General features: G+C 41.5%; 1 protein-coding gene across 1 annotated transcript in view; it reads left to right on the top strand.

Moving 5' to 3' along the window:
• LOC115112790 (sodium- and chloride-dependent glycine transporter 2-like) overlaps positions 1-18,923 on the top strand; it is a 45,496-nt gene extending 26,573 nt beyond the window's left edge. Inside the window, exons 12-16 of the mRNA XM_029639795.2 lie at positions 2,040-2,171; positions 3,990-4,089; positions 5,538-5,638; positions 14,295-14,462; positions 15,316-18,923. Coding sequence (XP_029495655.2) covers positions 2,040-2,171; positions 3,990-4,089; positions 5,538-5,638; positions 14,295-14,462; positions 15,316-15,471 — 657 coding nt within the window. The 3' untranslated portion in view covers positions 15,472-18,923. The remainder of the gene's footprint in view (positions 1-2,039; positions 2,172-3,989; positions 4,090-5,537; positions 5,639-14,294; positions 14,463-15,315) is intronic.
• The last annotated feature ends 3,487 nt before the right edge of the window (positions 18,924-22,410 follow it).

The raw sequence follows: 22,410 nt of genomic DNA, 5'->3' as shown, positions 1-22,410 counted from the left end.
TTTTGAGGTCTGGAATATATCTAAAAAATTGAAATTTTGGGGTGTAGATGCAAGTATGCAAAGCAAGAGGCTTGTTTGGTTAGCAGTGTTTCTGTAGCACGCGTTTGCTAAACAAATCGCCACTGGATTGATACAAATAATCATGATATCATTCTGCCAGGTAGGCATAGGCTCCTTTGTAGTTAACATTTAATTGAGAAGGTTTTTGGGAAAGCCTTTGCATTTACCCAGAAGACGATTATCATTATTAGCATCATCGCTAACGGCTTAACAAAGTGTTAGATAGACGCGCACACACAAACATGGGCATTCCAGCGTTGCCTCTTCAGAAAGTTGAAGGAAAATACGAATCACTGATGCATTTTGTTCATGTTCATGATAATCTTGGGCAAATTAATTTATTTTCAAACAAGTTCAATACATTTAGTTGATTTCCTCCTAAGATTAAATTTTTTAAATTATTGTTGAATTCAGTTTTGATGTCTGGATTCCATGATCCCGTCTTCATTCTCCGCATCGCGGATTTTACAGCACCTTGTGTGTGTAGTTGTGTTTGTCAGTCTTCTCCCAAGTTTGATTTCAATGTGGGCCACAAAGGTCCACAAAGCAACATCCAGGCACTCTGGCACCAACATGGTCAATTGAAACCAATAGAAGACAAACTTTTTTGGGTGGAGGCACAACAGAGCTAGGTGGGGGACTGCCCCACCTAGGGAGTAGGGAGGTGAATAGAGAGAGAAATAATGAGCGTAGAAGAGAAAGGAGAAGGGGATCCACTTCTGCCCTCATCAACAACTGCCTCTGCGGGGTGTGAACGCTCTAATTGGTGGGATCAATGGCACATGTGGTTTCACTTTGTGTGCGATTGTGGTGGTTTCTTTTTACACAGCACTCCGCTGCCACTGAATAGCTCATAGGGCTTCATGGAAATTAGCTGTTTGCCATCCGTGGAACTGCAGAAGAGTAGCCCTCTGTATTTACTGCACTCATCCAATCAACCACAAATGAAACCACACAATTTGAATGACACACTATTGATTACTTAATGTGCATTAGACACAGTATTTTAGTATGAGTTGTGGTAACCGTCGCTAGCATCTGCAGTGTCTATTGTAAAGCAGCAGAGAAAAATAAGCTCTTGTGCTGTCTCTCTCTCTCTGTCTTTACAGAGCTAACATTTTAAGATCGCTGAGACCTTTTCTTTAAAGCATTAAAGTCTCTCAAGACCATTTAAGACCATGGAAAACACTGGAGGTACATTTCTAAGTCAAACAAATTCAGTCAATCTGTCATGTTTACACCCTAAAACGACCTTCGGTCAGGGCGGGGTGTATTAAAAGTTATTTATTAAGACGACAGTAAACAGTAAATTATGATGTTGGTTTGCTGTCGCAGCTGTAGGTCTGTTGAAGCAGGGAAGAGGCTTTGTTGTATTGTTTGTGTGTGTGTGCGTGTTAGCGCTTGGCGGTAATAGGCTGGGGATACTGTATTGATGAGAATGTTTTGGGGGAGCTCGGGTGGATGTAGAGAAGCAGTCAAGTGGCAGAAAGCTCAGTTCCATTGGGCTCCACTCTTTATCTCTTTCTTGGCTCGATCTGTGTATTCATCCTTCTTTTTTCCTCTGCGCTTGTCCTCTGGCCCCTCGGCCTCTCTTGTCATTTTCTTCTGCTCCCCTCCTCTCTCGTCTGTGTCTCTTTTATGTAGGTGTTCATTCTCTATCTCTGCTATATTTTTCCTCTCTCTGGTCCCTTTGTCCATAGATATCTGTTGTGTGATTGTAATGACTCTCTCTCCCTCACTGTCATTGACTTTTACTGTTGTCTCGCCTCTCTTCCCTGACTTTCCTCTCTTATCGTCCCTCTCTTTCATTTCTCTTTCCCCTATCGCTCCTCTGCCCTCTTCCTTTTTTTCTTCCCTCCATCTTGCCTCCCTCCCCTGCTGTCTCCCTACTGTCTCCCCCGTTTGCCTGGTCTCTCCTCTCTTCCATCTCTCCTCTCCTCCCTCTCTATGCTGTCTCCCTCCTTTCTCTTATGTCCCAGTTTGCCACCATTGAGACCATAGTGACGTCGGTGTCAGATGAGTTCCCCCAGTATCTGAGAAAGAACAAGCCTCTGTTCACGCTCATCTGCTGTGCCTGTTTCTTCTTCCTGGGATTCCCTATGGTCACAGAGGTACAGAGCACCACGCACACAAACACACCTACACAAACACACACACATGCACACACACATACATGCTACCACACACACACAGGGGGGCACACGCATCCATACATGCACCCATAGTGCCTTGTGAAAGTCTACACACCCCTTGCACAGTTTTCACATGTGCTGAATTAAAATTGCATTTAAAAAAGGGATAATATTGTATTTCTTTCCTACTTAACTACACAACCTGCTCGACATGTTTAAAGTGAAAGAAACATACAGTATGATTTGTTTCTTAATTATTATTTTATTTTTAATTAATTAACAAAGATTTCTTGATGGCTTATGTCTTCACACCACAGAGTTAATACTTGGTAGAGGCACCTTTGGCAACAACGGTTGTTATATTGCTGTCCTTCAATGATTCCTAACCGAATGTATTGACTTTGAGCAATTCTTAGAAAAATAATGGATATACAGTGCATTCGGAAAGTATTAAAAAAACGTTTCAGCCTTATTCTAATATTGATTAAGTTGTTTTTTTCCCTCATCAATCTACTCACAATATGACAAAGCAAACTTTTTTTTTAACAGAAGTATTCAAAGCGTTTACTCAGTATTTTGTTGAAGCACCTTTGGCAGCAATTACAGCCTAGAGTCTTCTTACAAGCTTGGCACACCTGATCCTATCAAGCTCTGTCAGGTTGGATGCGGAGCGTTGCTGCACAGCTATTTTCAGGTCTCTCCAGATATGTTCGATCGGGTTCAAGTCCGGGCTCTGGCTGGGCCTCTCAAAGACATTCAAAGACTTGTCCCGAAGCCAGTCCTGCTTTGCTTTGGCTGTGTGCTAAGGGTCGTTGTCCTGTTAGAAGGTGAACCGTTGGCCCAGTCTAAGGTCCTGAGCGCTCTGGAGCAGGTTTTATCAATGATCTCTCTGTACTTTGCTCCGTTAATTTTTCCCTCGATCCTGACTTGTGTCCCAGTCCCTGCCCCTGAAAAACATCCCCACAGCATGATGCTGCCACCACCATGCTTCACCGTAGGGATGGTGTCAGGTTTCCTCCAGACGTGATGCTTGGCATTCTGACCAAATGGTTTCATCAGACTAGAGAATCTGGTTTCTTATGGTCTGAGAGTCCTTTAAGTGGCTTTTGGCAAACTCCAAGCAGGCTGACTTTCCGAATGCACTGTATGTTGCCCTAAGAGTTTGTTCAATCTTATTCAAAATGATTCACTGTTGTTATTGCTGCCAAAGCCGCATCCACCAAGGGGGTGTGAAGACATACGCAATCAAGACATGTTTAAAAAAAAAATGTATTATTAACTGAGAAGATGTTTTATCATTTGGAGAATGAAATATGGAGCAGGTTGCGTAGCTAGGTAAGTTGGATAAAAATTATAATTTAATTTTAGGGCAGCAGGTGAAAACTGCAAGGGGTGTGTAAACTTTGACGAGGCACTGTATGTTTGGCCACACACACACATTGTATTTTAAACTAGGCAAGTCAGTTAAGAACAAATTCTTATTTTCAATGACGGCCTACAAGCAGTGGGTTACCTGCCTTGTTCAGGGGCAGAACGACAGATTTTTACCTTGTCAGCTTGGGGACTCGATCTTGCAACCTTTTGGTTACAAGTCCAATGCTCTAACCTCTAGGCTACCTGCCGCCCCATTACTGATGATGCGTCCCAAATATCACCCGATTTCCTATATAATGCAGTATTGCACTATTTAAAGGATAGGGTGCTATTTCGGATACACCTGAGAGACCCCCCATCACTGGATCTGCATCACTGGCTTACGTTGTGTGTGTGTACGATTCGTGCGTGTGTGTTTAACAGAATGGGATGTACATGCTCCAGTTGGTGGACACGTATGCTGCCTCTTACTCTCTGGTCATCATTGCCATCTGTGAGCTAATCGGAATCTCCTACTTCTATGGTGAGTAGTGGAATAATTATAAATAAATTACTTTTGAACTTTTGTTTACCTGACCATAATAAACTTGCTCTCTGGTAGCTCCGGTTGAAGTTGCTCTTCGGTGCAGATCTACGATCAGCTTACCCTCCCTAAATCCTAACTGTGGTCCTGTGTGGCTCAGTTGGTATAGCATGGCACTTGCAACGCCAAGTGATGTGGGTTTGATTCCTGCTGGGGCCACCCATATGAAAAATGGATGCACTCATGAATATTGTCACTTTAGATAAAAGTGTCTGCTAAATGGCATAAATTATTATTATTATTTTTATAAACATTGGGAAAAATATTGCAAAACTTCAGATCGTTGTCTCTGCAAATTCATTCCACTCTTACCTCACTTTATCAACATCAGAATCAGATAAGCCTCAAAGCCATTCATCAATATTGATTGCCATTTTGTCTTGGCTAAACACAGAAAGTACATGTACAAGAATGAAACCGGACTTATAGTGTGTGGTGCTTAGGTTGTTAAACCATGGTGGCTGTTTGCAATTCAAATGAGGGAGGTGTTAATAAACAATGGATGTTGTAGTGTATTTATCTGCAAATAAACACGTCTCCATTATCACAGACCTGATACCTGTTTTTTAGTTATATGGTCTATGAAAAAACAGGATTCATGAGTAGGTCTCGAGCTGGGTTTTTTATGGTGAAAATGTACAGTGTTTTTACCCACTATCCATTTCACATATAAAATAAGACTGTGAAAAAAGAGAGAGAAAAAATACAGGTTTTGTCTCAGTGTAAATGAGCAATAAGAGGCTCCAGACCCAGTGCCTAGGTTGCCCTTAAGCACAGATCTAGGTTCAGCTTAAGCCTTAAATCCTTGTCCTATCTGCTATGAGTAAAAACACCAAACAGACCTTAGATCGGTGTCTAGGGCCAACTTTAACCCTCTCTGACAGGGGGCTCGAGCACTTCTCATTCTGACCACTAGATGTCTTTGTTACCATTCTAGTGGACCAATGATCAGGTCTGAAGCAGACCTGTACATACTGTTCTCCAATTAGTCACAGCATCAGCAGAGGTGGTTCCAATGAAATTATTGTGTGGCTTGCCAAGTTTGTCGGTCAATACACTGACAACAATTGTCAAGCCACATTGTTTTGGAGGATAATAAATGTCCCAGGTTCTCCCTGGGAAGGGATGTGCCTTGTAGGGGGCCTGTGTGGAGCTCTCTTGTCTGGAGCTCTGGGTGAAACTGGTTCACTCTCTGGGCACGTCCCAAAGGGCACCCTATTCCCTATATAGTGCACTACTTTTGACCAGATACTTGTACAGATAGGGAATAGGGTGCCATTTTGGATGCAGGTTCTGTGTGTCAGATTGACTCTACTCCCCTCAACCCCTCAATCGAGCATTCGATTTAACTGTCTCTCCCTCTTTTCCCTCTATTCCCCTTTTTCTAGGCCTGCAGAGGTTCTGCGAGGACATTGAAATGATGATTGGCTTCCAACCAAACCGCTTCTGGAGAATCTGCTGGGCCTTTGTGACTCCAACCATTCTGACTGTATGTGTTTGTGTCCGATCTATACGGAATAGGGTTTAGATATTCACAGGCGCACTAGCACGCTCGCTCACTCACTCACTCACTCACTCACTCACTCACTCACTCACTCACTCACTCACTCACTCACTCACTCACTCACTCACTCACTCACTCACTCACTCACTCACTCACTCACTCACTCACTCACTCACAGGTACAGACACACAGATGTATGCATACACACACACAAACACAACACACCTACTAAAGTGTTTCCCTTTTCACTGCAGCCTTTTCAAATTTAGGGGCCAACATCAATTTACAGAAGCGAGTGTTTTCCAAGAAAGGGAACAAAGCGAAAATAGTTTTCCCCAACTGAAACGGAAATTGTTTTCCTCACTTTTCACCATTATAACAAAGGTTGTTTGTGCTATTCGAAATGCTCCACTCCTATAGCCTAGATAATGTTGTCATAACTGTGACAAAACAGATGCAGTGAAGGTTGGTGACTTGAAAAGTTGAGGAGGTTGGGAGACCCATGGTGTAGGCACGTACTTCACAGAGATGACAAAGCGTGTTTCAAAAATCGTCAAAGACAAATTATTTTAACCTAAAACGTTTAATAAAGACATTTGTAGTAAAATATTATGGGGAATGGGAATGAGAGGGCTACTTGAACAGTGTTTGGAAGGGATCACAGCAGTGATTGAATCAGGGTATGAGGCAGTTGAGTTGAGGTCTTCAGAGGCTTCAGTGCAGGACAGGCTCATCATGGATGCATGTTGGAGAAGAGCTCAACTCATCCACTGAGGGCAGGACAGGATTTGACTGGGAAGACAAAAAAACAATAGCATAACACATTTAGACAAAAGAGCTAAGAATGAGTTAGTCCAAGCAGGGAGTAAAATCATTCCACAATGGTATTTATCCAAACATGAGGGCTACTTACACAGTGTTGGGAAGGGATCACAGCAGTTATAACATGAGGATATGAGGCCAAAACAATCCCTGGTGCACAGAGTTTTACTTATCTGGTCATTTAACCAGGTAAAAATGATGAATGATGAATCACTGTCATACCCTATATATGGGCTATGATGGGTATAGTTTTTCTAATCAGGTCACATGGTTTAAAAAAGACTCCTGGCCCTGGGGAGGATTAAAACCCTGTCAAACAGCAGGAACCTTGTCCTTATATTTAGACTAAACTAACAGGGCCACACAGAGACAACAACTGATGGACAGTAGAACTCACAGGGCTGAGTTTGCTTTATGCTTGTTTGCATCGTGTAGGCCTATGCAACTGTAGGCCTAATTCAAAATGTACTCAGCCTGTGTCATCACTATTGTGTTAATGGATTAATTCCAGTTAATACTGTTGTATTGAAAAGGTCTAGGAAACCTAGCCAGCCCAACTTGGAATATAAACCAAAATTGATCACATTCAGATTTTCTCTTGACACCAAAACATTGACTATAACATAGTATACATAACGTTACAAATGTGTTTGCCCTGAACAGATAGACAAGGTTCACAGGCTGTATGCACTTGCTTTTTAAAAATTAGCCTACTGAAAAATCATCTTGTTTTTCCTAGGCTGCTGCAACATTTATATAAAGAGTTTTTGCTTGTGTCTGTCGGGAGTTATGTGTTATCACGTTTGCTAATTAAATAACGGAGGATGATGCGATGGAAGTTTATTCAGACAGAAGAAATTCCCATATGCTCAGCAAATAAAGCAATGTAACATGCAATTATCTCTGCAAGCTCCTTGTAGATGCCCTTTTTAGTGGAACTTTAGTGGAAATCCACTATATTGTTGTTAGCGTTAGTCATTCTGGTGGAGAAAACTGCACTCTGGTAGCTAACTATTTGCTATTGAAATTAGCAATGCAAATGTAAATACATTACAGTCGTGGCCATAAGTTTTGAGAATGACACAAATATTAATATTTGCTGCCTCAGTTTGTATGATGGCAATTTGCATATACTCCAGAATTTTATGAAGAGTTATCAGATGAATTGCAATTAATTTCAAAGTTCCTATTTGCCATGCAAATGAACTGAATCCCCCAAAAACATTTCCACTGCATTTCAGCCCCGCCACAAAAGGACCAGCTGACAGCATGTCAGTGATTCTCTCATTAACACAGGTGTGAGTGTTGACGAGGACAAGGCTGGAGGTCACTCTGTCATGCTGATTGAGTTCGAATAACAGACTGGAAGCTTCAAAAGGAGGGTGGTGCTTGGAATCATTGTTCTTCCTCTGTCAACCATGGTTACCTGAAAGGAAACACGTGTTGTCATCATTGCTTTGCACAAAAAGGGCTTCACAGGCAAGGATATTGCTGCCAGTAAGATTGCACCTAAATCAACCATTTATCGGATCATCAAGAACTTCAAGGAGAACGGATCAATTGTTGTGAAGAAGGCTTCAGGGCGCCCAAGAAAGTCCAGCAAGCGCCAGGACCGTCTCCTAAAGTTGATTCAGCTGCGGGATCGGGGCACCACCAGTACAGAGCTTTCTCAGGAATGGCAGCAGGCAGGTGTGAGTGCATTTGCACGCACAGTGAGGTGAAGACTTTTGGAGGATGGCCTGGTGCCAAGAAGGGCAGCAAAGAAGCCACTTCTCTCCAGGAAAAACATCAGGGACAAACTGATATTCTGCAAAAGGTACAGGGATTGGACTGCTGAGGACTGGGGTAAAGTAATTTTCTTTGATGAATCCCCTTTCCGATCGTTTGGGGCATCCGGAAAAAAAGCTTGTCTGGAGAAGACAAGGTGAGCGCTACCATCAGTCCTGTGTCATGCCAACAGTAAAGCATCCTGAGACCATTCATGTGTGGGGTTGCTTCTCAGACAAGGGAGTGGGCTGACTCACAATTGTGCCTAAGAACACAGCCATGAATAAAGAATGGTACCAACACATCCTCCGAGAGCAACTTCTCCCAATCATCCAGGAACAGTTTGGTGACGAACAATGCCTTTTCCAGCATGATGGAACACCTTGCAATAAGGCAAAAGTGATAACTAAGTGGCTTGGGGAAGAAAACATCGATATTTTGGGTTCATGACCAGGAAACTCCCCAGATCTTAATCCCATTGAGAACTTGTGGTCAATCCTCAAGAGGCGGGTGGACAAAAAAAAAAAAAAAAAATCCGACAAACTCCAAGCATTGATTATGCAAGCATGCCAGGGCGGATTGCAGAGGACTTGAAAAAGAAGGGTCAACACTGCAAATATTGACTCTTTGCATCAGCTTAATGTTATTGTCAATAACAGCCTTTGACACTTATGAAATGCTTGTAATTATACTTCAGTATTCCATAGTACAATCTGACAAAAATATCTAAAGACACTGAAGCAGCAAACTTTGTGGAAATTGATATTTGTGTCATTCTCAAAACTTTTTGCCACAACTGTACACTAATGCGACACAAAAATAAAGTTCTAAAACCAAGAAAACAAAATGTAATACACAGTTTAAGTCTGAGTTTTACATACACTTAGGTTGAAGTCATTAAAACTCATTTTAACCTACTCCACAAGTTCCTTGTTAATAAACTATAGTTTTGGGAAGTCGGTTAGGACAACTATTTTGTGCATGACACAAGTAATTTTTCCAACAATTGTTTATAGACAGATTATTTCATTTATAATTCACTATATCACAATTCCTCTGGGTCAGAAGTTTACATACACTAAGTTGACTATGCCTTTAAACAGCTTGGAAAATTCCATACAATTATGTCATGGCTTTAGTAGCTTCTGATAGGATAATTGACATCATTTGAGTCAATTAGGGGTGTCAGAAAACACAATTGTCCACCTCCACAAGTCTGGTTCATCCTTGGGAGCAATTTCCAAATGCCTGAAGGTACCACTTTCCTCTGTAAAAACAATAGTATGCAAGTATGAACACCATTGGACCACGCAGCCGCCATACCCGCTCAGGAAGGAGACGCGTTCTGTCTCCTAGAGATGAACGTACTTTGGTGCGAAAAGTGCAAATCAATCCCAGAACAACAGCAATGGACCTTATGGAGATGCTGGAGGAAACAGGTACAAAAATATATATTTCCACAGTAAAACGAGTCCTATATCGACATAACCTCAAAGGCCGCTCAGCAAGGAAGAAGCAACTGCTCCAAAACCGCCATAAAAATGCCAGACTATGGTTTGCAACTGCACATGGGGACAAAGATGTACTTTTTGGAGAAATGTCCTCTGGCCTGATGAAACAAAAATTTAACTGTTTGGCCATAATGGCCATCATGTTTGGAGGGAAAAGCGGGATGCTTGCAAGCCGAAGAACACCATCTCAACCATGAAGCACGGAGGTGGCAGGATCATGTTGTGGGGGTGCTTTGCTGCAGGAGAGACTGGTGCACTTCACAAAATAGATAGCTTCATGAGGGAGGAAAATGATGTAGAGATATTGAAGCAACATCTCAAGACATCAGTCAGGAGGCCTACAAACCTGACTCAGTTACACCAGCTCTGTCAGGAGGAATGGGCCAAAATTCACCCAACTTATTGTGGGAAGCTTGTGGAAGGTTACCCGAAACATTTGATCCAAGTTAAACAATTTAAAGGCAATGCTACTAATTGAGTGTATGTCAACTTCTGACCCACTAGGAATGTGATGATAGAAATAAAATATGAAATATAATCATTCTCTCTAATACATTTCACATTCTTAAAATACAGTGGTGATCCTAACTGACCTAAGACAGGGAATTTTTTAATAGGATTAAATGTCAGGAATTTTGAAAAACTGAGTTTTAGTGTATTTCGCTCAGGTGTATGTAAACGTCCTACTTCAACTGTACCTCCTCCATCTCCTGATTTGAATTATATCTGAGGATGTGCATCATTCCCCTTTACAGTGGCTTGGGAAAGTATTCACCCCCTTGGCATTTTTTCTATTTTGTTGCCTTACAACCTGCATTTTTTGGAGGGTTTGTATCAGTTGATTTACACAACATGACCACCACTTTGAAGATGCAAAATATTATTTATTGTGAAACAAACAAGCATTAAGACAAAAATAAACAGAAAACTTTAGCGTGCAAAATGTTCACCCCCTAAAGGCAATACTTCATAGAGCCACTGTATGCAGCCATTACAGCTGCAATTCTCTTGGGGTATGTCTCTATAATCTTGGCACATCTAGGCTCTGGGATTTTTGCCCATTCTTCAAGGCAAAACTGCTCCAGCTCCTTCAAGATGTATGGGTTCTGCTGGTGTGCAGCAATTTTCATACCACAGATTCTCAATTGATTTTAGGTCTGGGCTTTGACTAGGCCATTCCAAAACATTTAACTGTTTCCCCTTAACCTGTTGCTTCTACCCGGGACGCTTGCGTCCCAACTAGAGCTCTGGAAATGCAAATGCGCTACGCTAAATGCTAATAGTATTAGTTAAAACTCAAAAGTTCATTAAAATACACATGCAGGGTATCGAATTAAAGCTACACTCGTTGTGAATCCAGGCAACAAGTCAGATTTTTAAAATGCTTTTCGGCGAAAGCATGAGAAGCTATTATCTGATAGCATGCAACACCCCAAAAGACCCACAGGGGACGTAAACAAAATAATTAGCATTTCGGCGTTACACAAACCGCACAATAAAATAGAAAACATTCATTACCTTTCACCATCTTCTTTGTTGGCACTCCTAGATGTCCCATAAACACTATTTGGGTCTTTATTTCGATTAAATCGGTCCATATAAAGCCTAGATATCGTTATATGTAGACTGTGTGATAAACGAAAAAAACATCGTTTCAAAACGTAACGTCATTTTTTAAAATTCAAAAAGTCGACGATAAACTTTCACAAAACACTTCGAAATACGTTTGTAATGCAACTTTAGGTATTAGTAAACGTTAATAAGCGATAAAATTCATCAGGAGGCGATGTAAAGATCATTAGCTGTCCGTCTGGAAAAATGTCCGGCTAGAAACTCAACGAAAATATCCGGTCCTAGACCGGATTAGATACGGTGTCCTGTATGTGTTTGACCAAGAAAAAACTCGAAGGGAAATGACAAGACTCTAGACACCCTGTGGTGTTAATTGTGGTTCACGTTTATCAATGGGTTCAAGTAGGATATATTTTCCCCATTTTCAGTGATCAGTTTTTCCTGTGCTTTTCGATGTAAATGCCGTTCTGGTAAAGCCACAGCAGTGATTTAACCAGTTTTTTAAATGTCTGAGTGTTTTCTATCCACACAGACTAAGCAAATGCATATACTATATTCCTGGCATGAGTAGCAGGGCGCTGAAATGTTGCGCGATTTTTAACAGAATGTTCAAAAAAGTAGAGGGTCGACTGAAGAGGTTAAACCACTCAAGTGTTGCTTTAAAGGTATGCTTAGGGTCATTGTCTTGCTGGAAGTTGAATCTCCGTCCCAGCTTAAATCTCTGGAAGACAAACAGGTTTCCCTCATGAATTTTCCTGTATTTAGCGCCATCCATCATTCCTTCACTTCTGACTAGTTCCCCAGTCCCTGCTGATGAAAAACATCCCCACAGCATGATGCTGCCACCACCATGGGGATGGTGTCCTCGGGGTGATGAGAGGTGTTGGGTTTTCGCCAGACATAGCGTTTTCCTTGATGGCCAAAAAACATTTTTGTTTCATCTGACCAGAGTACCTTCTTCCATTTGTTTGGGGAGTCTCCCACATGCCTTTTGGCGAACACCAAACATGTTTTCTTTTTTTTCTTTTTTCTTTAAGCAATGGCTTTTTTTCTGGCCACTCTTCCATAAGAGTGGCCAGAAAAATCCCAGCTCTGTGGAGTGTACGGCTTAAAATGGTCCTATGGACAGATACTCCAATTTCCGCTGTGGAGCTTTGCAGCTCCTTCAGGGTTATCTTTGGTCTCTTTGTTGCCTCTAATTAATGCCATCCTTCACTGGTCCCTGCCTGGTCAACAAACCCTCTCTTGGCAGGTTTCTTGTGGTGCCATATTCTTTACATTTTTAAAAATGGATTTAATGGTGCTCTGTGGGATGTTCAAAATTTCAGATATTTTTTTATATCCCAACCCTGATCTGTAATTCTCCACAGCATTGTCCATGACCTGTTTGGAGAGCTCCTTGGTCTTCATGGTGCTTGCTTAGTGGTGTTGCACCACTTTTCCATATTTTTGTTTGTTGTTGCATTTTTTTAAAACAAGTTATTGTTTTCATTTCACTTCACCAATTTGGACTATTTTGTGTATGTCCATTACATAAAATCCAAATAAAAAATCTATTTAAATTACAAGTTGTAAAAACAACAAGGGGGATGAGTACTTTTACAAGGCACTGTAAGACAATTAGAAACGTATCTAGATACATGGGCTCCAATACGATGCACGAATGGTACCTTTCAGTTTGAAGCGATTCGATGCGATTCCTTTTGATTAGAGGAACGAATCAATGCGATTCAGTTCGATGCTATATGATTCAATGCACAAACATTTGTTGCATTGACACATTCATTTTCTGTTTTATAAATTAAAATCTTCTGCTGATGGAGCTCATGATCTGGGCCTCTCTGAGCAGGATCTGTCTGAGCTTACTGTGTGTAAAGATGGTGTATACAGTGCATTCGGAAAGTTTTCAGACCCCTTAACTTTTCCCACATTTTGTTACGTTACAGCCTTATTCTAAAATTGATTAAATTGAAATGTTTTCCTCATCAATCAACACACAGTAGCCCATAATGACACAGTGAAAACATATTTTTTTAAATGTTTGCAAATTTATTAAAAATAAAAATTTGAAACATAAATAAAGTATTCATAACCTAATCTATGAGACTCGAAAATGGAGTTCAGGTGCATCCTGTTTCCATTGATCAACCTTGAGATGTTTCTACAACTTGATTGGAGTCCACCATTTCATTGATTGGACATGACCCAAAACCCAGCAGCGTTGCCGTACTTGACACAAACCGGTGCGCCTGGCACCTACTACCATACCCTGTTCAAAGGCAGTTAAATATTTTGTCTTGCCCATTTTCCCTCTGAATCGCACAGATACACAATCGATGTCTCAATTGTCTCAAGGCTTAAAATTCCTTCTTTAACCTGTCCCTTCTCCTTCATCTACACTGATTGAAGTGGATTTAACAAGTGACACCAGTAAGGTATCATAGCTTTCATCTGGTCAGTCTATGTCATGGAAAGAGCAGGAGTCCTTCATGTTTTGTGGGGCTCAGTATATGTTTCACCACATTGGAAGGTGTTACAGTGACATTACTAGTTTGCTAGAATGTCTCTTGCAGTAACAGTTGAGCATAACTGACAAATGACACTCCTATAGCTCGAGCGTACTGCTCTCCCCAGCCAGTCCGCCCCTCTATAGGCGGTTACAAATTACCCGGGGACCTCTGTGATGCAGAGTGCATGCCTAATCTTGTCCTCCTCTTCTTTCTCCTCTTCACCCCTTACCCTCCTCATCTTACCCTCCTGATCCTTCCTTTCCTTATCTGTTAATAGTCTTCTTCCTGTTTTTGATCACTCTCTTTCTTCCACCGCCTCCTTCACTTCAGCTCACTAATTCACTCTCTTCAGTCCTCCTCCGTCTCATTCACTTCTCAATCTCCCCTCCTCTCCTCCTTGATTCTACACTCTTTCCTAACCCTCCTCTCCTCTCCTTTTTCTCCTCTCTCTCCCTGCAGGGTATCCTGGGGCTGAGTCTATACCAGTGGAAGGTGATGACCTATGAGGACTACACCTACCCCCCCTGGTCCATGGTGATGGGCTGGCTGATGGTGGTGTGTTCTGTCATCTGGATCCCAATCATGTTTGTCATCAAAATGTACTTGGCCCCAGGCAGCTTCATGGAGGTATGTATGGGAATGTAAGGTATGTAAGCCTGTTTGAATGTCCCATAAATACACTTCAGACCTATGCGGATCTGCTACTTTTTCATTTAAATGTTCTGGGGTAAGAAATGTTTTTTTGAACTGTAAATACTTATGTGTTTTTAGCAGATGTAAGCAACATTTACATTTTGTATTTTTTTGGTATTTAATACACGTCTCAGTTTGATATTGCCTGTTCTGTTGACAACTCTGAGCTTTGTATCTTTGGGGTTCTACTGTAGTATAATAATATTTCTTTGCACATCTCATACAGGTTACATAAACAAACGGTCCACACAATCCCTCCCTTTGCAATATGACCTTCTGTCTCCCTATGGGCCCTTGTCAAAAGTAGTGCACTAAATAGGGAATATTTGGCATGCACACAGAAGTGTTTGATGTCAGTGATACATTTTCTAATGTGCAGTAAAGTGAAATATCAGCCCTGGTCCACTGATAACTGGTGGCGGATCGGCACAGGACACACAGACACTTAGCAGTCCCATGCTGTGCTTGTTGAAGTTCCCTACATCACACATTAATCAAAGTGTTTGAGCTGTGTGCGCGTGCATGTGTACGCAACTGTACTCACACAGTAAGTCTGAGCAAAATCTCCTGTATGTTCAATCAATATTTTCTATAAAGGTTTGATGCGTTTCGACATTTCAGTGTTACGAACAACTGCCATTCCCAACATTTTCATATCTCTCAGGACGGTCCTACCGTAATTTATTCTACCCAACTCTACCCTTGACCTTCCGCAACTTGATTTATTCTATTATGTTACATTTTAAAACAAGTGTGTGACTCCAACCCCCCTCGCTCCCCTCCACAGCGTCTGAAGCTGGTGTGCTCCCCTCAGCCCGACTGGGGTCCCTTCCTGGCAAAGCACAGAGGGGAGCGCTACAAGAACATGATGGATCCCCATGGATCTAACTCCCTGGGCCTCAAACTGCCCCCGAAAGATTTCCAGCTGGGCACCTACCAGTAGCAGCCTCCACTACTACCACCACCACCACTTCAGCAGGGGCACCGGGGGAGAAAGAGAGCAGCAGCCTACCACTGCCCTCTCCTCCACCTATTCCTTCTCTTTTTCCTGTTCTCCACTTCACTTCATCTCTCCCTTCCTTCCTCTTTCCATTCAATGTGGATGCGAGAAAAGCAAGCCAACACATCCTCCACTTTATTTCCCGGTTCTACTCTCCTGCTCCCTTCTTCTTTCTCCTCCACTCTATAGCAAAGTGGGGCTGCCCTCCTCTCCAACATTGCTTTCTCTGGCAGGCACCCATACCATACCCTGCCCTTTCTCTCCCTAATCCCTGACCTGAGAATGGTCTGTCCTCTGCCTCCTGCCCATGCACAGCCATTACTCCAGAACCCTTTCTTTCTGAGGGGATCTCTATTCCAAAAGAAAAATGTGTACTGTGTCACAATGTTGCAATGGCAATATTCGACTGCACATGACAAAAAAATATAATCAAATTGTATGTGTCACATGCTTCATAGACAACAGGTGTAGACTAACAGTGAAATGCTTACGGGTCCTTTTCCAACAATGCAGAATTAAAGATAGAAAAATGTAATAGAAATAGTGACAAGGAATAAATACACAGGGATTAACGTATAACAGTAACGAGATAAAGTAAAATGGCTATGGAGGAACCGTACCATCAATGGGTACGAGGTAATTGATGTAGCTTTGTATATATAGGCAGGGGTAAAGTGACTGTGGCATCAGTATGCATGTGTGCGTGTGTTATGTGTGTGTGTGCATATGTAGTGTGTGTGTGTGTGTCTGTGTGTGTTGGGGTGCCAGTGTAAGTATGTGTGAGTGTGGGTAGAGTCCAGTGTGTGTGCATAGCCAGTGCAAGAGTCACTGCAAGAGAATTAGTGCAAAAAAGGGTCAATGCAGATAGTCCGGGTAGCCATTTAGCAGTCTTGTTCATCAGTCTTATGGCTCGGGGGTAGAAGCTGTTCAGAGTCTTGTTGATTCCAGACTTGATTGATTCCAGACGGTAACAGTGCACTGTTACTGCTTTCCGTGTGGAAGCAGAGAGAACAGTCTATGGCCTGTGTAAAGTCTTTGACAATTTTTTTATCCTTCCACTGACACCGCCTGGTGCAATGGTCCTGGATGGCAGAGAGCTCGGCCCCAGTGAAGTACTGGGCAGTACTCACCACCCTCTGTAGCGCCTTGGGGTCGGGCGCCTTGCAGATGCCGTACCAAGCAGTGATGCAGCCAGTTGAGGTGCAGCTGTGGAACTTTTTGAGGATCTGAGGGCCCATGCCAAATCTTCTCAGCCTCCTGATGGGGAAGAGGCATTGTCGTGCCCTCTTCACAACTGTGTGGGTGTGTGTGGACCATGTTAATTCCTTAGTGATGTGTACACAGAGGAACTTGAAGCTCTCGACATCTCCACTACATCTGGACTACTCCTTATGTGTGTGTGTGTGTGTGTGTGTGTGTGTGTGCATGCGCGTGTGTGTGTGTGTGATTGTTTTATTATTCTATCTTTGTGTATAGTAATAATGAAAACTTCTCCACAAACAAAAAGGCACAAAAAATACAATTGACAGACTGAGAAACATTGGTATTCATCAGACTCTGACCTATGGCACATTATGATATATATCATGTTTTTGCTTTTATAAAATAGGCAATACAATGTAAATTAAACTAACTGCCTAGAAATTATGCAGTGTGTACTGACATATATATATATATATATATAGTACCCATCAAAAGTTTGGACACACCTACTTACTGAAGGGTTTTTCTTTATTTTTAAATTGGGTCAAAATCTGTAGAATTGCAGCAAACTTACTTTAAAACTGCAACATTTTCTCTACGCCCCTTTGCAGAATTTGTAGAATTGCAGTAAATTAACTATAAAGTTATCCCCATCATCAACATGGGGGCCACTAAAATGTTTTGCCCTTGAGGTGGGGGTCCCCCAACAAAAATTCAGCTTAGGGCCCCCCTAAAGACTAGGGACGGTTCTATTGCGGGTGAAAAAAAGAACAGGTCCAATAATGTGTTTGTTTGACAGTCACTCACTTGAAGGCAAGGATGAATAAACAAGCAGGTCAGGTTTTTATAATTATTTATGTCTCAGAGTGAATCCTTGTGTGAATCACGACTATGTACACTCCTGTATACACATTATCCATTATCTTCCAATGACAGAGAAAGAGAACATTTTTGCGCTGTGATAGATTGTAACGTTTGTGCTGGGCCAACATCTAACAATTCATGTAGGGGCGGCAGATAGCCTAGCGGTTAAGAGTGTTGGGCCAGCAACCGAAAGGTCGCTGCTTCGAATCCCCGGGCTAGGTAAAAATCTGTCACTGTGCCCTTAAGCAAGGCACTTAACCCGAATTGCTCCTGTAAGTCACTCTGGATAAAAGCGTCTACTAAGTGGCTAAAATGTCAAATGTAAATCTAAGCGCTGCTTGGAATAGCTCTGTCCTTGTGTAGCCAATTTGATGCTTTCGTTGAGGACATGGGGATTAGCTTTCTGTTTTCAACAGGATTGAACAGGAAATTAAACGTTAGAAAGCTAGCTTGTGCTGTTTGTGTTCCTGTGCTTCCGTGTCTATGTATGCTCTCTTCCTTCTGCTTCCTCCTCTCCTCCCTTCTCCCCCTCGCATGTCTCCTTAGCGTGCTTTTATGTTCCTCAAAGCACTGACAAACCAGGGTTATAGTTTACCCCGGTATTTTCCTTCACAAAGAACAACACAAAATAATAAACTTTCCATTGCTATACCTGTGGGTCAACTTTGGTCAGTAGGTCACCAAAGAGGGAGAACAACTTTTTTATCAGAACATAGGGTTCTGAAAAAATACACACAAAACAATACAAAAAACTTGCTATTTGCATTTAGGAGATTGAGATACTGCCATTCATATCCCACCTAGTGATCCTTAATGTTTGCCAATATGTTACAAAACATCTTCAGGTAACCATTGACCTTATAGGTGTCCTCTAATAGTAAAATATTGTATGTAACTCAAGACGTATTGTCTGTCTCATATGGTACCGGTATATCCCTATTGTTATGTATGTTGTGTCTTTTTGGCACTTTATTGTGGACCTATGAATGCATAGGTTAAATGTCTAATTACTTGGGTAATGTCATTTATTTCTGTGTGTTCTATGTGAGGTACTGCTGCCTATGGATATAGATATGTGCCTCCAACAGCCCATGCCATCCTTTGGTTTGAAAATAGAAAATAGATATATAATATAAATATATGTTTTGAATTCTGTGACAGATATAAAAAAGATATTTAGCATATACAAATATGTGAAATGAATGATTTATTTTGAAAATCATCAATCATTGAGGCCCTACCTCACATTTTGTATTTATGTATAGAAATGCAGTTGGAGTACAGTATCTTTGCCAATAATAATAATATATCGCTATTATATCATGAAATGTATAACCTATAAATCTATAAATGTTATTGTTTTCAACTTGAAGTGTTGTGTGGCTTTTTTGGGAGACGACATTCACCAGTATCCAAAAATCATTATGTTTAATTGCTCAAATTCACTTTTATAACTGCCAACATCTGTTGTTTAAATTCCACAGACAAGAACAGCCATGAACTATAATTTGTATTTCAAGTGAAACTATCAATGAAGCTGACATGCAGATTTCAGTAATGGAACTCTAGCTACCTTCGTTCACCTGCTGTATGTACTGCTGGCCACATGGTGGCGCTATAGACAGTGGACAAGTTTGTATCTCTTTCTCTGTCCTTCTTCCTCTCCACAGCTATCTCTCCAACTTTCACGCTTAAAAATTCTAAATATCTCATTTGAGCGTGACTGTGCCAAGGCATGTATATCCAAAGAAAAATAAATACATGATCAAAGGTGAGGAAATTAGGGGCTCTCTTCAATCCGCATCACTGAAGTTAAGCTTTACATCGTGCTTCATAATTGAAAGGCAATGTTTCCCCTTTAGTAGAGACTGCATTCACGGTAAACCCTGCATATCAGCTCTATCGGAAATTACCGTACCGGAATCTGTAAGCTTCAGCTTCAGTCAGCAGCAAAGAAGTGACTTGTTTTTAAAAGCGGGGAATCAGAAATGCTGCAGATGTTTATTGAGCTATTTCTGTCCTCAATGTCACTGGTAAAAAAATCAGTTTAAGGAGTTGTTTGTATTCAAAAGCAAGGAAAACATCTGTGGTGATGTTACTGATATTAATACTACATTCTCCAAATTGCAGAGAATATGGATCACTGAAATCCTCATGTCTTCTTAATGGGGCAATCTGGGATTCAACAACAACAAAGCAGCACCCCGCCACTCTTTTTGGCTGAGAGATCAGGCTGGAGAAACATAACCTCTCAAATGTATAGATGGAGTAATGGATGTAAATCTGTACAGTTTCAAACAATGGCGTAAAACAAGCTTCTATTTTGGGTTATGTTGGGGTAAAACAGTTAGGCCTAGATTAGGGGCTCTATTCAATCTGTAAATCTGAAGCGTTACAGATTTCTTAATAGAAAATGTGAAGGTAAATTTCAGATTGAAATATGCAGCATTTACTGTGAATGCAGTCTCCACTAAAGCGGATTGTATAGCGGTCTCAATCAGGTAAACGTTACCCGGCGATGGCTGACACCTGCATGCATACAGTGCCTTGCGAATGTATTCGGCCCCCTTGAACTTTGCGACCTTTTGCCACATTTCAGGCTTCAAACATAAAGATATAAAACTTTTTTTGCCCCACTGTATATACCAAACTCTTGGTCAACAATGCGCCTCCATTTAAAAGTAATTTCTCGGATTAAGTCCGGCTTTCAATCGGATCGCCCCTTTTCAGCAATGCACCTTTAAAGGCAATGTTCTCACATTGGGTCAGTCCTTGTATCTATAGCTCCAACTTTGAAGTTGATAATGGTTACATTTCTCCAGCCATCCCTCAGCTGTTTACCAAAACAATAATTTTGCACGCCCAATTTTTCAGTTTTTGATTTGTTAAAAAAGTTTGAAATATTCAATAAATGTCGTTCCACTTCATGATTGTGTCCCACTTGTTGTTGATTCTTCACAAAAAAATTTTTGGAGGGAGATGAAAGTCCGTTTTGCCCAGCAACAGCCCCAAAACATCACGGCACTAGAGGAGATCTGCATGGAGGAATGGGCCAAAATACCAGCAACAGTGTGAAAACCTTGTGAAGACGTTTTGACCTCTGTCATTGCCAACAAAGGGTATATAACAAAGTATTGAGATAAACTTTTGTTATTGACCAAATACTTATTTTCCACCATAATTTGCAAATAAATTCATTAAAAATCATACAATGTGATTTTCTGGATTTTTTTTCTCATTTTGTCTGTCATAGTTGAAGTGTACCTATGATGAAAATTACAGGCCTCTCATCTTTTTAAGTGGGAGAACTTGCACAATTGGTGGCTGACTAAATACTTTTTTTGCCCCACTCTAACTGCCTTCTCATCATTGGGGATGCATAATAAATAAAAATATGTGCTTGAGTCCGTAAAACACAAAATAAGTAATTCCCAAGTGAGGGACATCAAGGAGATTAACCTCCAACATTCATAAGCCTGTTCAGTACATGACCACCACAGTTCTTTTATACACAGGACAGGAGTTTACAAGTTTTTGTTTGAGCCCTACACTAACACCTAATTTCAATTAACTGTGGTCTAAGCTTATCCACAGTGCAATCCCCTGGGACAGAAAATAATGTCTGTATTTTAGAATGAGCTTAATAAGTCACAATGTCCTGACATATCTGCATGATAAAAAATCAAATGGGTGAATCTATTTACAGAGCATTCGGAAAGTATTCAGACAATTTGACGTTTTCCAAATTGTTACGTTACAGCCTTCTTCTAAAATGTATTCAATAGTTTTTTCCACCTCATCAATCTACACACAATACCCAATAATGACAAAGCAAAAACAGGTTCATAAAAAAACTGAAGTATTCAGGTTCGTAAAAAAACTGAAGTATCACATAAGTATTCAGACCCTTTATTCAGTACTTTGTTGAAGCACCTTTGGCAGTGATTACAGCCTTGAATCTTCTTGGGTATGATGCTACAAGCTTTTGCACACCTGTATTTGGGGAGTTTCTCCCATTATTCTCGACAGATTCTCTCAAGCTCTATCAGGTTGAATGGGGAGCATCGCTGCACAGCTATTTTCAGGTCTCTCCAGAGATGATCGATTGGGTTCAAGTCCGGGCTCTGGCTGGGCCACTCAAGGACATACAGAGACTTGTCCCGAAGCCACTCCTGTGTTGTCTTGTGCTTAGGGTCATTGTCCTGTTGGAAGGTGAACCTTGGCCCTAATCTTAGGTCCTGAGCAATCTGGAGCTGGCTTTCATCAAGGATCTCTCTGTACTTTGCTCCGTTCATCTTTCCCTTGATTCTGACAAGTCTCCCAGTCCCTGCCGCTGAAAAACATGCTCTCACCACCATGCTTCACCATATTGATGGTGACAGGAATCCTCTAGACATGACGCTTGGCATTCAGGCATGACACTTGGTATTGTTCCTCATGGTCTGAGAGTCTTAAGGTGCCTTTTGGCATTTCCAAGCCGGCTGTCATGTGCCTTTTTCTGAGCAGTGGCTTCCATCTGGCCCCTTACCATAAAGGCCTGAATGGTGTAGTGCTGCAGAGATGGTTGTCCTTCTGGAAGCTTCTCCCATCTACACAGAGGAACTCTAGAGCCCTGACAGCGTGACCATTGGGCTCTTGGTCACGTCCCTGACAAAGGTCCTTCTCCCCCGATTGCTCAGTTTGGCCAGGTGGCCAGCTCTCAGAAGAGTCTTCGTGGTTCCAAACTCCTTCCATTTAAGAATGATGGAGGTCAATGTGTTCTTTTGGGACCTTCATTGCTGCAGAATTTTTTTGGTACACTTCCCCAGATCTGTA

This window comes from Oncorhynchus nerka, linkage group LG28 (assembly GCF_034236695.1).
Source record: "Oncorhynchus nerka isolate Pitt River linkage group LG28, Oner_Uvic_2.0, whole genome shotgun sequence".
Lineage (NCBI taxonomy): Eukaryota > Metazoa > Chordata > Actinopteri > Salmoniformes > Salmonidae > Oncorhynchus > Oncorhynchus nerka.
The sequence above is the reverse complement of the archived record's forward strand: the minus strand, read 5'-3'. Positions and strand labels throughout refer to the sequence as shown.